At 44.8% G+C, this 13,584-nt stretch overlaps 2 protein-coding genes across 5 annotated transcripts in view; one reads left to right on the top strand and one right to left on the bottom strand.

Annotated features, from left to right (window-relative positions):
- The window catches only part of DCPH1 (damage control phosphatase 1), a 31,409-nt gene extending 29,368 nt beyond the window's left edge, over positions 1 to 2,041 (bottom strand). The window contains exon 1 of the mRNA XM_089669852.1: positions 1,724 to 2,041. Within this exon, the coding sequence (XP_089525978.1) occupies positions 1,724 to 1,741 (18 nt within the window). The 5' untranslated portion in view covers positions 1,742 to 2,041. The remainder of the gene's footprint in view (positions 1 to 1,723) is intronic.
- A 236-nt stretch (positions 2,042 to 2,277) lies between these two features.
- Positions 2,278 to 13,584, top strand: part of RMND1 (required for meiotic nuclear division 1 homolog) — a 28,078-nt gene continuing 16,771 nt past the window's right edge. Inside the window, exons 1-4 of one of the 4 annotated variants that reach the window (XM_089669853.1) lie at positions 2,278 to 2,423; positions 5,820 to 6,194; positions 10,135 to 10,243; positions 11,773 to 11,848. In XM_089669853.1, coding sequence (XP_089525979.1) covers positions 5,829 to 6,194; positions 10,135 to 10,243; positions 11,773 to 11,848 — 551 coding nt within the window. In that variant the 5' untranslated portion in view covers positions 2,278 to 2,423; positions 5,820 to 5,828. Of the gene's footprint in view, positions 2,424 to 2,532; positions 2,875 to 4,802; positions 5,017 to 5,819; positions 6,195 to 10,134; positions 10,244 to 11,772; positions 11,849 to 13,584 lie in introns of those variants that run through there. The other 3 variants (XM_089669855.1, XM_089669854.1, XM_089669856.1) reach the window with 3 other exon arrangements.

Here is a 13,584-nt window from a genome sequence, read left to right as displayed (position 1 = left end):
AACCAACCCTTAAAGCCATTAACCACTTAAGGACCGCCCTATAGCAGATATACTGCTACAGGGCGGCATCTGTGTGCAAAATCACGTATATATACGTGAGTTTGCACTCCCAGGTAGGGGGTGCGCGCAAACCGCGCACCCTACCCGTGCCACCATTTGTGATCACGGATGTCAATCACCGGGTCCTGGACGGTAATTACCCGGTGGTGCCCGGTGATTACTGAGCATCTCCGACAAGTAGGAAGATTGTAAAAACAAAAAACAAAAAAAAAACCAAACTATCTTCCTCCCTGTCAGGTCAAGTACACTGCTCGGGATGGCTGTGCACAGTACAGCCATCCGGATCAGTGTGCTTACAGTGAAGCACACGCCCCCTAGTAAAACACACACAGCATACAGTTAACCCTTTGATCGCCCCTCACATTAACCCCTTCCTGCCCAGTGCCATTAGTACAGTGTAAGCGCTTTTTTATTTTTTAACACTGATCACTGTATTGGTGTCACTGGGGATGTCAGTGACACCAAGTCAGTTCCCCCCAGTGTCAGAATGTCCGCCGCTGTCTCGCTAAAAGTCGCTGATCACTGCCAATACTAGTAGAAAAAAAAATTATCTATACCGCCATTTGAAAACACTATAACTTTCACGTAAACCAGTTCATTTACACGTATTGGGATTTTTTGTTTCCAGCAAAGTCATGTCGCAAAATACATTTTGGCCTAAATTTATGACGAAATTTGATTTTTTAAATTTTTTTACCGAAGATGATTTATAGCAAAAAGTCCAAAATATTGTTTTTTTCTCAAAATTGTCGGCCTTTTTTTGCTTTTAGCGCACACAAAAAATGCACAGGAGATCAAATACTACCAAAAGAAAGCTCAATTTGTGGGAAAAAAGACATACATTTCATTTGGGTGCAGTGTTGCATGACTGCGCAACTGTCAGTTAAATTAACGCAGTGCCATAATGCAGAAAATGGTCTGGTCAGGAAGGGGGGTAAATCCTCTGGAAGCCAAGTGGTTAAAGTGTAACTACAGGCAAAACTTTTTTTTTTTTATAGCTGTGGATAGAGTGGAGTGTATTGCTGTCTGTGTCCCCATTAGGGAGATTCCCCCTCTCTCTTTGTCCTGTTTACCATTATCATTGAAAGTGAAAGTAAAAGAAAATCCCAAATGTTGGGTTGTCCCCAGAAAAGTAACAGAGGGGAAACCTTCAAATGGGGACACTAGTTCAGGTAACCTGGGGGTCCCCAAGGGATTCCCTTAATTTGCAGGGATTTCCTCTCACTTCCTGTCCGGTTATGGGACAGGAAATGAAGAGAAATCTCCACAATGGGGACACAGATCCAAAATGAAAAAAAAAAAAGTTTTGCCTGTAGCAGTACATTGAATCAGCGTGACAGCCAGTCAGTTATGACAACAATGGATTTCTTTCAGTTTACTTTTAAGAAAAAGCGAGAAAAAAAAAAAAGTGAACTGATCAGCCCATGGTAAAGCAAGCAGACAGAAACCGATGGCAAGAAAAAAACGGAGGCTGCCACTGTTTACTGCATTTTCTAAAAAGATTTATTGCCTGGCTGTCATGCTGATCCTCTCACTTTAAGGTTTCCATTTAGTGGCCTGAAACAAGCATGTAGATTAGGACTTCTAACTTCTCAGCGACTGACAGTGCTGAGACGACTAGGTCAACATAACAGCCAAGCAAGCAGCATTTTCTAAAACAAACCATGTGGGTGAGTAGCATTTCCTAAAGTGAGCATGCCAGGCAAGCAGCATTTTCAAAGACAGGTGAGCATGCCTGGCAGGTAGCATTTTATAAAACAGGTGAGCATGCCAGGCAAGTAGCATTTTCTAAGAGGCGAGCATCCCAGACAAGTAGCATTTTCTAAGAGGCGAGCATCCCAGACAAGTAGCATTTTCTAAAGCAGGTGAGCATGCCAGGCAAGCAGCATTTTCTAAGAGGCGAGCATGCCAGACAAGCAGCATTTTCTAAAGCAGGTGAGCATGCCAGGCAAGCAGCATTTTCTAAGAGGCGAGCATGCCAGACAAGTAGCATTTTCTAAAGCAGGTGAGCATACCAGGCAAGTAGCATTTTCTAAAGCAGGTTCGCCTTCCCCTACACCCCACCAATCACAGCATCTTCTTCCACAGCCCCGCACGGACTGATTATAGGACACGTTTTATTCCAATAAATATTTTCGCTGTCTGCTCTGTCATGGATTCTGCGGCGGAAGATGAGAGATGACGAATCTGCTACCGTCAATCGATAACTTCGGGCTTTGCAGTCTATCTGCCTGCGCTGGGCGAATGACAAGGAAGTTCCGAGCTTGGAGTGGGCGTGTCGGATCGGCGTTATACGGAAGAAGAGCTTGACAGGGGGGCGTGGTTCGGTGGGATTAAGACTGGGCGGGGCTTCCGTCACGCAGGTAAGGTTGTGCGGGGTGAAGGTCACGGGTTCGAATGTGAGCGGGGTCAGGGTTCATTCACACACAGCCCTCATCGGGATTTCCATCATGTACATGTATTGTGTCAGCACTGCCACGGCAGGGGATAGCTAACAACACTGCAGGGTGTATTACGAAGTGACAGGCATGCCTGCAGAAAACGTGTAGTGGGCGGGGCCAGTTCTTATAATCTGTCAGGCCAGGGAGTGGTGACAACCCTGAGGCATAAAGCATGATGGATCTAGAAGCTCAGCAAGAGAGCTTTAAAGTATCATTAACCACTTCAATACCAGGCACCTTCACCCCCTTCCTGCCCAGGCCAATCTTCAGCTTTCAGCGCTCTCACACTTTGAATGACAATTGCGCAGTCATGCAACAGTGTACCCATATGAAATTGGTAGCCTTTTTTTCGGATTGCTGGATCCATGGACAGGTAAGTGTCCTTATAGTAAAAGTCAGCACCCACAGTATTTGTAGTTGCTGATCTTAATTTTTGGGGGGAGCCTGGCTCCAAAATGTAGCTGCTGACATTTAAAAAGCAGCCATTCCCCTGTCCTGGGATCCAAAGGTGTCCTCACCACAGCCAGGTTCATCAGCTGTCCTGTGTCCTTGGTGCCAGCATCATAAGTGTCAGCGCTCAGCTGTGACAGCTTGCAGCTTCACAGCCGGGTGCCCACTGCGCATGCTCGAGCGGCGCTGCACATTATGAATGGTCCCATAGTCCTGTGGTACCTGTCATGTGTCCCGGACCACTGCAGGGGGGAGAAGAACTTCTGCTTGTAATCGCCTAGGCCAGGGAACTTCAAACTTTCTAAATGGAGGGCCAGTTAATTGTATTTCAAACTTTATAGGGGCTGGACTGTGGCAAATTTTCCTGGCATCAGTGGGAGTAAACATCACCACGTTTGGCATTAGGGGGAGGAATAGTACCCCATCATTGGTGTCAGTGCAAGGAATAGTGCCCCATCATTGGTGTCAGTGCGAGGAATAGTGCCCCATCGTTGGTGTCAGTGCGAGGAATAGTGCCCCATCGTTGGTGTCAGTGGGAGGAATAGTGCCCCATCGTTGGTGTCAGTGCGAGGAATAGTGCCCCATCGTTGGTGTCAGTGCGAGGAATAGTGCCCCATCGTTGGTGTCAGTGCGAGGAATAGTGCTCCATCATTGGTGCCAGTGCGAGGAATAGTGCCCCATCATTGGTGCCAGTACGAGGAATAGTGCCCCATCATTGGTGCCAGTGCGAGGAATAGTGCCCCATCATTGGTGACAGTGCGAGGAATAGTGCCCCATCATTGGTGACAGTGCGAGGAATAGTGCCCCATCATTGGTGTCAGTGCGAGCAATAGTGCCCATCATTGGTGTCAGTGCGAGGAATAGTGCCCATCATTGGTGTCAGTGCAAGGAATAATGCCCCATCATTGATGTCATTGCGAGGAATAGTGCCCCATCATTGGTGTCATTGCGAGGAATAGTGCCCATCATTGGTATCCGTTTGAGGAATAGTGCCCATCATTGGTGTCAGTTTGAGGAATAGTGCCCATCATTGGTGTCAGTGCGAGGAATAGTGCCCATCATTGGTGTCAGTGCAAGGAATAGTGCCCCATCATTGGTGTCAGTGCGAGGAATAGTGCCCATCATTGGTGTCAGTGCGAGGAATAATGCCCCATCATTGGTGTCAATGCGAGGAATAGTGCCCCATCATTGGTGTCAGTGCGAGGAATAGTGCCCCATCATTGGTGTCATTGCGAGGAATAGTGCCCATCATTGGTATCCGTTTGAGGAATAGTGCCCATCATTGGTGTCAGTTTGAGGAATAGTGCCCATCATTGGTGTCAGTTTGAGGAATAGTGCCCATCATTGGTGTCAGTTTGAGGAATAGTGCCCATCATTGGTGTCAGTGGGAGGAATAGTGCCCATCATTGGTGTCATTGCGAGGAATAGTGCCCCATCATTGGTGTCAGTGCGAGGAATAGTGCCCCATCATTGGTGTCAGTGCGAGGAATAGTGCCCAGTTGGTGTTAGTGGGAGAAATGGTACCTCATTGTTAGTATCAGTTGGCAGAATAGTGTGTCGTATAAGGGGGAGGAATATTGCCCCAAAGGCTGGACAAAAGGCAGCAAAGGGCCACAGTTTGGAGACCACTGGCCTAAACGATCACAGTGGGAGTGGATGCCTGTCAAAATCTGATACCCGCTCCCCAAAGGTGCCAATCCTTAATGGGGAGCGGGGGATGAGGCGTAAAAGCAGAACTTCCCTTTTTGGGTGGAGCTCCGCTTTAATGTACCTAAAGTGAGCACATAAGTTCTTTTTTAGGGTTTACATATGCTTTTAAGGACCCGACTGCGACACGCTTGAAATGTCAGCCAATGTTCTAGGTCTTTGGAAAGCCTCATGCCAATGATGTTGCCATATTAGACATACATATCTGTTTGCCAGAGGGTCCATATGCAATAAAAATGTGGGTCACAAGGCCAGAAAAATCAGCCTGTCGTAAGAAGAGTACAGGACTGCCATTACTCACCTCTTTCTAAAAGTAACAAAGCTCATCTTCCAAGTCATTGACAGAGTTCTTCTTTATGTAAGTCTATACTGTAAGTAAGAAGCCCTCTTTGATGATTATTATACAGGATTTATATTGCACCAACACTTTACACAGCGCTTTACAACATAAGGGCAGACCGTACAATTACAATACAATTTATTACAGTAGGAATTAGAGGGCCCTGCTCATTAGAGCTTGCAATCTAACAGGGAGGGTCAAGCAATACAAACGGTAATACCTTTGGGGGGGTGAGCTGATGGAGAAATGAAAAGTACATTTGTTAGGTGGAGGCAGGATAGACCTCTCTGAAGAGAAGAGTTTTCTGGGATCACCTAAAGGTGGACAGAGTAGGAGATAGTCGGACAGTTTAGGGTAGGGAGTCCCAGAGGATGGGAGTGGCTCGTAAGAAGTCCTGAAGGCGAGCATGGGAGGAGGTGACAAGGGAACTTGGGAGTAGGAGGTCTTGGGAGGAACGAAGAGAATGCAGAGAGAGGTAGCAGACACTGAGCGGTTGGTAATGTGGATGAGTCTGGCAGCATTCATGATGAACTGAAGAGGGGATAGCTTATGTAAAGGTAAGCCAGTCAGAGGGGAGTTGCAAGACCAGGGAGTGGACTAGGAGCTTTTTGGTGTCATTGCTTAGGAAGGGGTGCATTTTGGAGATGTTGAGGAGGCAGGCTTTTGACCGTGATTGGATGTTAGGCGGAAAGAATAGTTCAGATTCCAGGATTACACCTAGAAGCTTGGCATGCGGGGACGGGTTGATAGTTGAGCCGTTATCTTTGATAACTCTAACCTGCAATATCACAACCTTCATATTGTATTCTCATTGTTTTCAGCTGTAGATCATGTGCAGACTACTACGGAAGACCCCCTATCTTTTTACCCAAGCATGCAGGACAAGTTGCTTAAATAAACAGTTTAATAAAGTGGACCTAAAATATGGACTTCTTACTTCCAGCGAAAGGACCAGTGTCCCTCCTGCGATCAATGTAAGTCATTTCAACAATAAAATCACAGAGCTTTCTAAATTAAAATGGAACCATAGCTTTGGATCACAGAGCTGGTATAAACATTTTTCAGCAGTGAGTGGGGTGTTATCAAGAAGATTCTATTCCATTGGAAAGCCATCTCCTTCCACAAAGAGACCTCTGAAGTCTTCCAGGACCAAACAACCATCCAGAACTAATCTGCCTTTACTGTCGGAGAATGAGGTAAATCATACTTGTTAGAACGTAGTTGAAGTGCTCTCGTCATTGCATTTCCTCTGTAAAGTCTGCACTTCACATAAATGATATTTGTGTGTTCTGACATCACTGTAACCTGTATCATGGTCATGACAGCTCTCCCTGTTAACCACTTCAAGTCCGGACACTTTCACCCCCTTCCTGTCCAGGCCAATTTTCAGCTTTCAGTGTTATCACATGTTTAATGACAATTGCGCAGTCATGCAACACTGTACCCATATGAATTTTTTAGCATATTTTTGAGACAGATAAAACTTTATTTTGGTGGTATTTACACACCACTGGGATTTTTATTTTTTTTGCTATATAAATAAAAATGTCCAAAAATTTAGAAAAAAGGTTTTTTTTATAAAATTTTGCAAATAAATAATATTTCTTCTTAAATCTTGGCCAAAATGTATTCAGTTTTCTTTTTAGTAACAAAAAAATAACCCAAATTATTTTATAACCAAAAATTATAATTTTTCAACTTTTTGTTTTTACATTTTTATTGTATTTTTTTTATATTATTATGGGTTTTTTTAACATGCTGTCACCCTAGCAGTACAGTATCACCATAGTGACACTGTACTCCTTGGGGGTGATGAAGATTTTTTTTTTTTTTACACCGAATGCTTTTACACCCATAAAGGCTGTAAAAGCAATAATTTCTCCTTCTCTCTGGCTGCATTCTTGCAGCCATGAGAAATACTGTGCGAGCTGTGATTGGTCACAGCTTGTCACATGATACAAGGCTGTTTTTATTACAGGTACTTATATAGCTCCGTCAAATTATGCAGCAATCCATAAGGACATTGTCAATTCACAATCTACCTCTCCACCTAGCCCCCCTCCCTCCATCACTCCCTCAACTCTCCCCTCCTCTGACCTCGTAACCGCACTGCCCCCCACCATACCTAATGCCCCGCACACTATCACCTCCTCAACGCTCCACTCCTTCAGCCCTGCTACCACTGAGGAGGTCACTAAGGTCTTCACTGAAGCCCACCTCACCACTTTCCCCCTGGACCCTATCCCCTCACAACTCCTCCAGTCACCCTCCTCCTCCATCATTCGCTCCCTCACCCACAACTTCAATCTCTCCCTTTCTACTGGTGCATTCCCTTCCCCCCTAAAGCACGCACACATCACCCCCATACTCAAAAAACCCTCCCTTGACCCCAATGACCTAAACAACCTTAGTACCATCTCCCTGCTGCCATTCACTTCCAAGCTCCTTGAGCGCTTAGCCTACAATCGCCTCAGCGCCCACCTCACTGTTAACAACCTCCTTGATCCACTACAGTCTGGCTTCCGTGCCCCTACATTCCACTGAACCCGCCCTACTTAAAATCACTAACGACCTGCTAACCACCAAAGCTAATGGCCACTACTCAGTCCTCCTGCTCCTCAACCTCTCCGCGGCCTTCCACACAGTCGACCACCCCCTCCTTCTTACCAAATTGCACTCCTTTGGCATCAGGGACGCTGCTCTCTCCTGGTTCTCCTCCTACCTATCCCAACGCTCCTTCAGCGTCACCTATAACGCTGCCACCTCCCCCTCTCTGTTGGAGTCCACCAAGGCTCTGTCCTCGGACCCCTTCTCTTCTCCATCTACACCTCCTCCCTTGGCAAACTGATACACTCCCACGGCTTCAACTATCACCTCTATGCCGACGACACACAAATTTACCTCTCCACCCCTCACCCCCTCTCTCTCCGCCCGCATCGCCCACCTCCTGAACGACATATCAGACTGGATGTCGCTCCATTTCCTCAAGTTAAACCTGTCCAAAACCGAGCTCCTGGTTTTCCCCCCAGCCCGCGCCCCCCCATCCTCTCCATTACAACTAGCAATGCCACCATCAATCCCACCCCACACGCCAAAGTCCTGGGTGTCACCCTGGACTCAAACCTTTCCTTCTAACCTCAAGTCCAATAACTATCAAAATCATGCAGGCTCCACCTCCGCAACATCTCCAAGATACGTACATTCCTCACCCCAGACACTACTAAACAACTCGTACACTCCCTCATCATCTCACGCCTGGACTATTGCAATTCCCTTCTCACTGGTCTACCCAAACAAACACTATCCCCACTCCAGTCTATCCTGAACTCAGTGGCTAGACTCATCCACCTCACCAAGCGCTCCACATCTCCCATCCCCCTCTGCCAATCCCTTCACTGGCTCCCAATTGCCCAGCGCATCAAATTCAAATTACTAACTCTGACCTACAAAGCCATTCACAACCCTGCCCCAAACTACCTAACTGACCTGATACCCAAATACCACCCTACCCGTGCCCTTCGCTCCTCACAGGACTTCCTACTCTCTAGCTCCCTGGTCTCCTCCTCCCACGCCTGACTCCAGGACTCCCCCATCCTCTGGAACTCCCTACCCAATCCATCAGTCTGTCACCTACCCTCCTCACCTTCAGGCGCACCCTGAACACCCATCTCGTCAGGGAAGCCTACCCCACCCTCACCTAACAACCAATCTCCACTCCTCCCATCACTCCATCCCCCACAGCCACTTCCTCCTGTACCACTATCCCCTCCCTCCTAGATTGTAAGCTCGAAAGAGCAGGGCCCTCGAACCCCCAGTGTATTGTATTGTTACTGTATTGTCTCATGTTCTGTCCCCCTCGTTATTGTACAGTGCTGAGCAAACCCTTTGGCGCTATATAAATACTGTATAATAATAATATATATTGTACATTCACATCAGTCACTAACCCTCAAGGAGCGTACAATCTAAGGTCCCTAACTTACATTCATACATACACATACTAAGGCCAATTTATACAGGGCCGTGGTTGGGATTTGAACCAGTGACCCTAGTGCTGCCCAGTAGATGTGCTAACCCACTTTCCTGCCTACTTCCAAGTATGGCTGCCAAAGACATCAGATGTATTTTTATCGAAAAAATAAGAATTGAAGAACCACACCACTGCTGTATTGCCAAGACACAATTTTATTTCAGTAGGGTCAGACGAACAAGTAAAAGGATTCCCAATGCCTTTTGGGGGTCTAAAAACATGTGAGGATCTGTATTTTCAAATGTGAGGATCTGTATGAATTTCCCAAATCAGCTACATTGTCTTCTATTCCAGAGCCTGATAAAGATGTTTTTGGACCTCTGAAACATGTCGGTTACCCTTTAATTCAGTGGTCTCCAAACTTTCTAAACAAAGGACCAGTTTACTGTCCTTCAGTCTTTAGGGGGGCCGAACTGTGGCCAATGGGAATGCAAAATGTCCCAGCATAAGTGGGAGTAAACATTCGCCTATCATTGTGTGACAGTGTGAGAAATTGGGCCCCATTATTGGTGTCATTGGGGGGAATTCTGCCCCATCATTTATCTCATCAGTAGGAATTTGCCCATCGTTGCTGTCATTAGGAGGAATTATGCCTTTCATTGGTGTCAGTGAATTAAATGGTGTCTCAAGGGCCAGGTAAAATCAAGCAACGGGCCACATTTGGCCCCTGGGCCGCAGTTTGGAGACCACTGCTTTTAAGTGCTCTTCTGAACCAACTAGAATAACGTTGTATCAGGACCACTGAGCAGTGGTGTGCTGCTTCAATTTATGTTTTTAATAAAGTACTTTACAAACCAAGGAAACGTTGGAGATTCTCGGGGGTGTAGAAGCTACCTGCCTGATAGCCAGATCTTTTACACCAAAACCATTACAATGCTATTGGATAGCAACGCCAATAGTCTAATCTCATGGGTACACCGCTATCTTTCAACTTTCTTAGATATATTTTTATGACTTTGTAAATAGGGACCAAAGTGTTCTATAATGCACACACCAACAGCTGCTGTCTTAGAATTCTGGAAGTAGTAGTGCTCAGTTTGTTGAGTATAGCTGTATGTGTCTTTTTTGTTACTGTCCTTTTTTCTTGTTTTTTTTTTACTATGCAGGACGTGATGCAGTGTGTGGCCTTTGCCACAGCTGATGAGTTTCACTTGGGTACTCTGTGCCATGACCTTGTATCCAATGGGTACTGTGAACTGCCAAGTTTACCTCGAGGTAATCTGCTCTTCTTGACATTACTTTTTATTACCTTCGATCCAAGCCTGTATTTTGAAGCAGAGTTGTTAGTGACTCTTGACCACTATATTTTTATAGACAAAGAGCAGTTTGATGTCTTCATCTAATCTAATTTAAATCTTTGAAACCAGAGTCAGCATGCCGTTTAGTTCTGTAGTATTCTGTATAGAGGTTGTGTAACCGAGACCATGCACTCCTACCCAAAAGTACTGCAAAAAGCTTGCTGAATCTTTCTGTATTAAAATATTATAAGAATACAAGTAAGTTAAGCGAATGTTCAGTCTTATAATACATATGTTGCATATTATCAGTGATCAAGGGGAAATCGGGCCTGCACAACACACCTTAAGAGATTCTTCAGTCACTCGGCAAAAAAATAAGTCAGCAGCTACAAGAACTGTGATAAACAGACACGCACCTGTCCTTGGATCCAGCGCCGGCTTCACCCGGGACGTTGTTTTACCACTCTTCAGTCCTTGAAGCTGGCATGTTAACTGTGGGCAGCCGGCTATGATTGCTTGCAACTTCACAGCCGGATGCCCACTGCGCATGCACTAGCTGTGCTTTGTGAATGGTCCCACAGCCTTCTGGGACCTGTGATGTGTCTCAGAAGGATGTTGGGGGGAACTGTCAAAGCCAGGTCCCCCCCCCCCCCAAAAAAAATATGTGCCAAATTTGTCAGAGAAGGGAGGTTGGAGGAGGGAGAATGGAACCTTCCGCTTTAAAATCCACGTTACACATCACATCTTCCATTCAGCAAAAGTGCAAACAAACTTGTGAAGCTAAGCACATATCTGTCTCTGTTGAAAGACTGTATTGCACTGGCTGGGAGCAGTTACATGTTTGCTTGCACGGTCACTCAAGGAAAAGCCTGTTGTAATTTGTTTGCTAAGAAATAAAGCAAATTTTAAGTTTCGTGGATCTGTGTGTTGCTGAAACACAGATTCAAATTATAACATAGCAGGCTCACCAACCAGGAAAGTCCAAGACATGCGAAGCTTTCAGTAAGCCTTGCATCAGCTTTCAGTGGTATCCAAGCTGCAAATAGGGAAGAGCTCAGGGGTATTTGGATCCTAGTCCAAACCCACCTGAGCTATCACCCCAGAAAGCTGTCAGTCATAAGAAACAAGGCATTCCCCACCCAGCAGCACATATATAAGGGTAGTATACATATGAGACTGTGGGGTGGGTAATGCCTCGACCACTTATGATTGGTAGGTCACAGTGACAGCTTTCTGGTGGGATAGCTCAGGCGGGTTTGGGTTAGGATCCGAACAAACCTGATCTCATCCCTGGCTGCAAACAGCTCTCTTCCCTTCACACATTATTACCACACTGTCTCTCTGAGCTCACCTGTTTTAATAGGCAGGGCTTGAGGGGAAATATCTACCGCCTCAAAGTAGCCCCCTTTTTACCGTTCCCTAGGCTGACTCTCCACAATATATACAGTTTTCCATGTTTTGTCCAGAATTGTATTATTTGATGTTTGCCGGTTTGCCCTTTTATAGATGCATCTAACGTATTGCTGGTGGAAGCAACAAACGTTTCTAAAGAGTATGATTCTGGACAGATTTTCTTCTTCAGGTAATATATTCCTTAAACTAAACCTGTCATAATTCAAGTTTGCGCAAACTGAGTATATAATGAATGCATAAAGCAAAGGTTACTTTTAGTGTAAACTAGATGTCAAGACCATCAGTAAATCCAGAGGTATAGATAACAAACGTATGCAAATTTTGACTTTTTCCTCTAAAGGTCAAGCTTAGCCCTTCCCCTCTTGCACCTCCATTTTGGTCCTTTAATGTATTAGGTGACTCCATTCTTCATAGATATATTCAAGATTCGTTTTTTTTATTATTTATTATCCATGACAAAATAAGGCTATTCTTTTTAAATAAATGTTTGTCTTGTAATGCTGGGGTTCTTACATTAATAGTGCTATGGAAAGTATGGGCTATGGCAAGCACCAAGCTGCAGAGGTGAAGCAGGCTGTCCTAGGATGATTCCGGCGTACTGACAAATCTTTCTAAGCCAAAGCTTTCCAGGCATTGGTTAAATGCTGGGAAAAGTGTATAAATGTAGCAAAGGAGTATGTTGAAAAATAAATGCAGTTAACACTCTTTGAAATTTGTTCTTTTATATTATATTATTGTATAAACTCAGAAGTCTATGTTGGACTTGAACGCCCCTCATACATAATAGACATCATCAAAAGGGAGAATTTATCCAAAAAGTTCACTTCCCCAGATTCTTACTGAATTTTTTGACTCACATACAAATGTGAGTCAAAATTGTAGTATTTCAAATATATGTCAGTATATTTGGGAAGAAAATTTTTAAAATATTTTTTCTTCCATGTGGGTTACTCGTTTCAAATAAACCTTGTCACTCCCATGCTTTATTGTCTTTCATATTTAGCTTAATCTTCAAACATCCACTTTAAAACGCATATCACTCCAAACAAAATCCCCAAGCCTGGTCTCAGGATCCTATTCCTCTCAGTGTCTCCCCAAAAGAAAATAACCTCAATAGTGTAGTACATCCATATCAAATATACTCACCGTTCAAATTTTGCTCACGTTATATCTTGCTCCCATCAGTGCAAAATTTGTCATTCAGTTCATACATGCCATAGTGCACCTCCCCCTTTTGCACAAAATGCCTTCCCCAAAAAAAAACCCCTTTGAGACAGGGTTGGGTGATCTTTCTTATAATCTTCTTCTGCTCCGGTCCCCTTATTGAACAGTCACTTGCTCCTCTCCATCTCCTTTAACTTGGAGTTAAAGTATGTCAGCCTAGGGAGGCAGGAAGCAGAGGAGAGTGAGTGACTGTTCAATAAGGGGCCCGGAGGAATGGCATAGAACAACATTATAAGTGAGATATGGAAGACATTGAAGCATGGGAGTGACAAGGTTTATTTGAAACAAGTCAGGAAGACAGAGACGTTGCAGTGATGAGGTTATATTGGATCCATTCATTTGTATGTAGGTCAAAAAATCTGGTAAGAGTCTGGAGAAGTGACCTTTTTGGATAAATTCAGCTGTTGATGACTTCTTTTATGTATATCTGGACAAATTGAATGTAATTGATCTACAGAGCAGCTTCAGAAACAAGGAGGGCATTGGAGATCCCAGATTATGCATTCTGGTTTCCATAAACAAGGAACAGAAGGCACCAACATAGCACATTACCTTTTTGTTATGGTTTTATTTACGTTAAAAAAACCAGGCGTGTACTGGCATACCTTCCAATTGCTGACGTGTTTCAGGTGGGGATCCCCTCTTCCTCAAAGACACATGCCTCATTGACTGTGAGGAAGC

This window comes from Staurois parvus, unplaced genomic scaffold (genome assembly GCF_062004578.1).
Source record: "Staurois parvus isolate SC_StPar_1 unplaced genomic scaffold, SC_StPar_1.0 ptg000010l, whole genome shotgun sequence".
In the NCBI taxonomy this organism is placed as follows: Eukaryota; Metazoa; Chordata; class Amphibia; order Anura; family Ranidae; genus Staurois; species Staurois parvus.
Note: the sequence above shows the minus strand (reverse complement) of the source record. Positions and strands in the feature narration are given on the sequence as shown.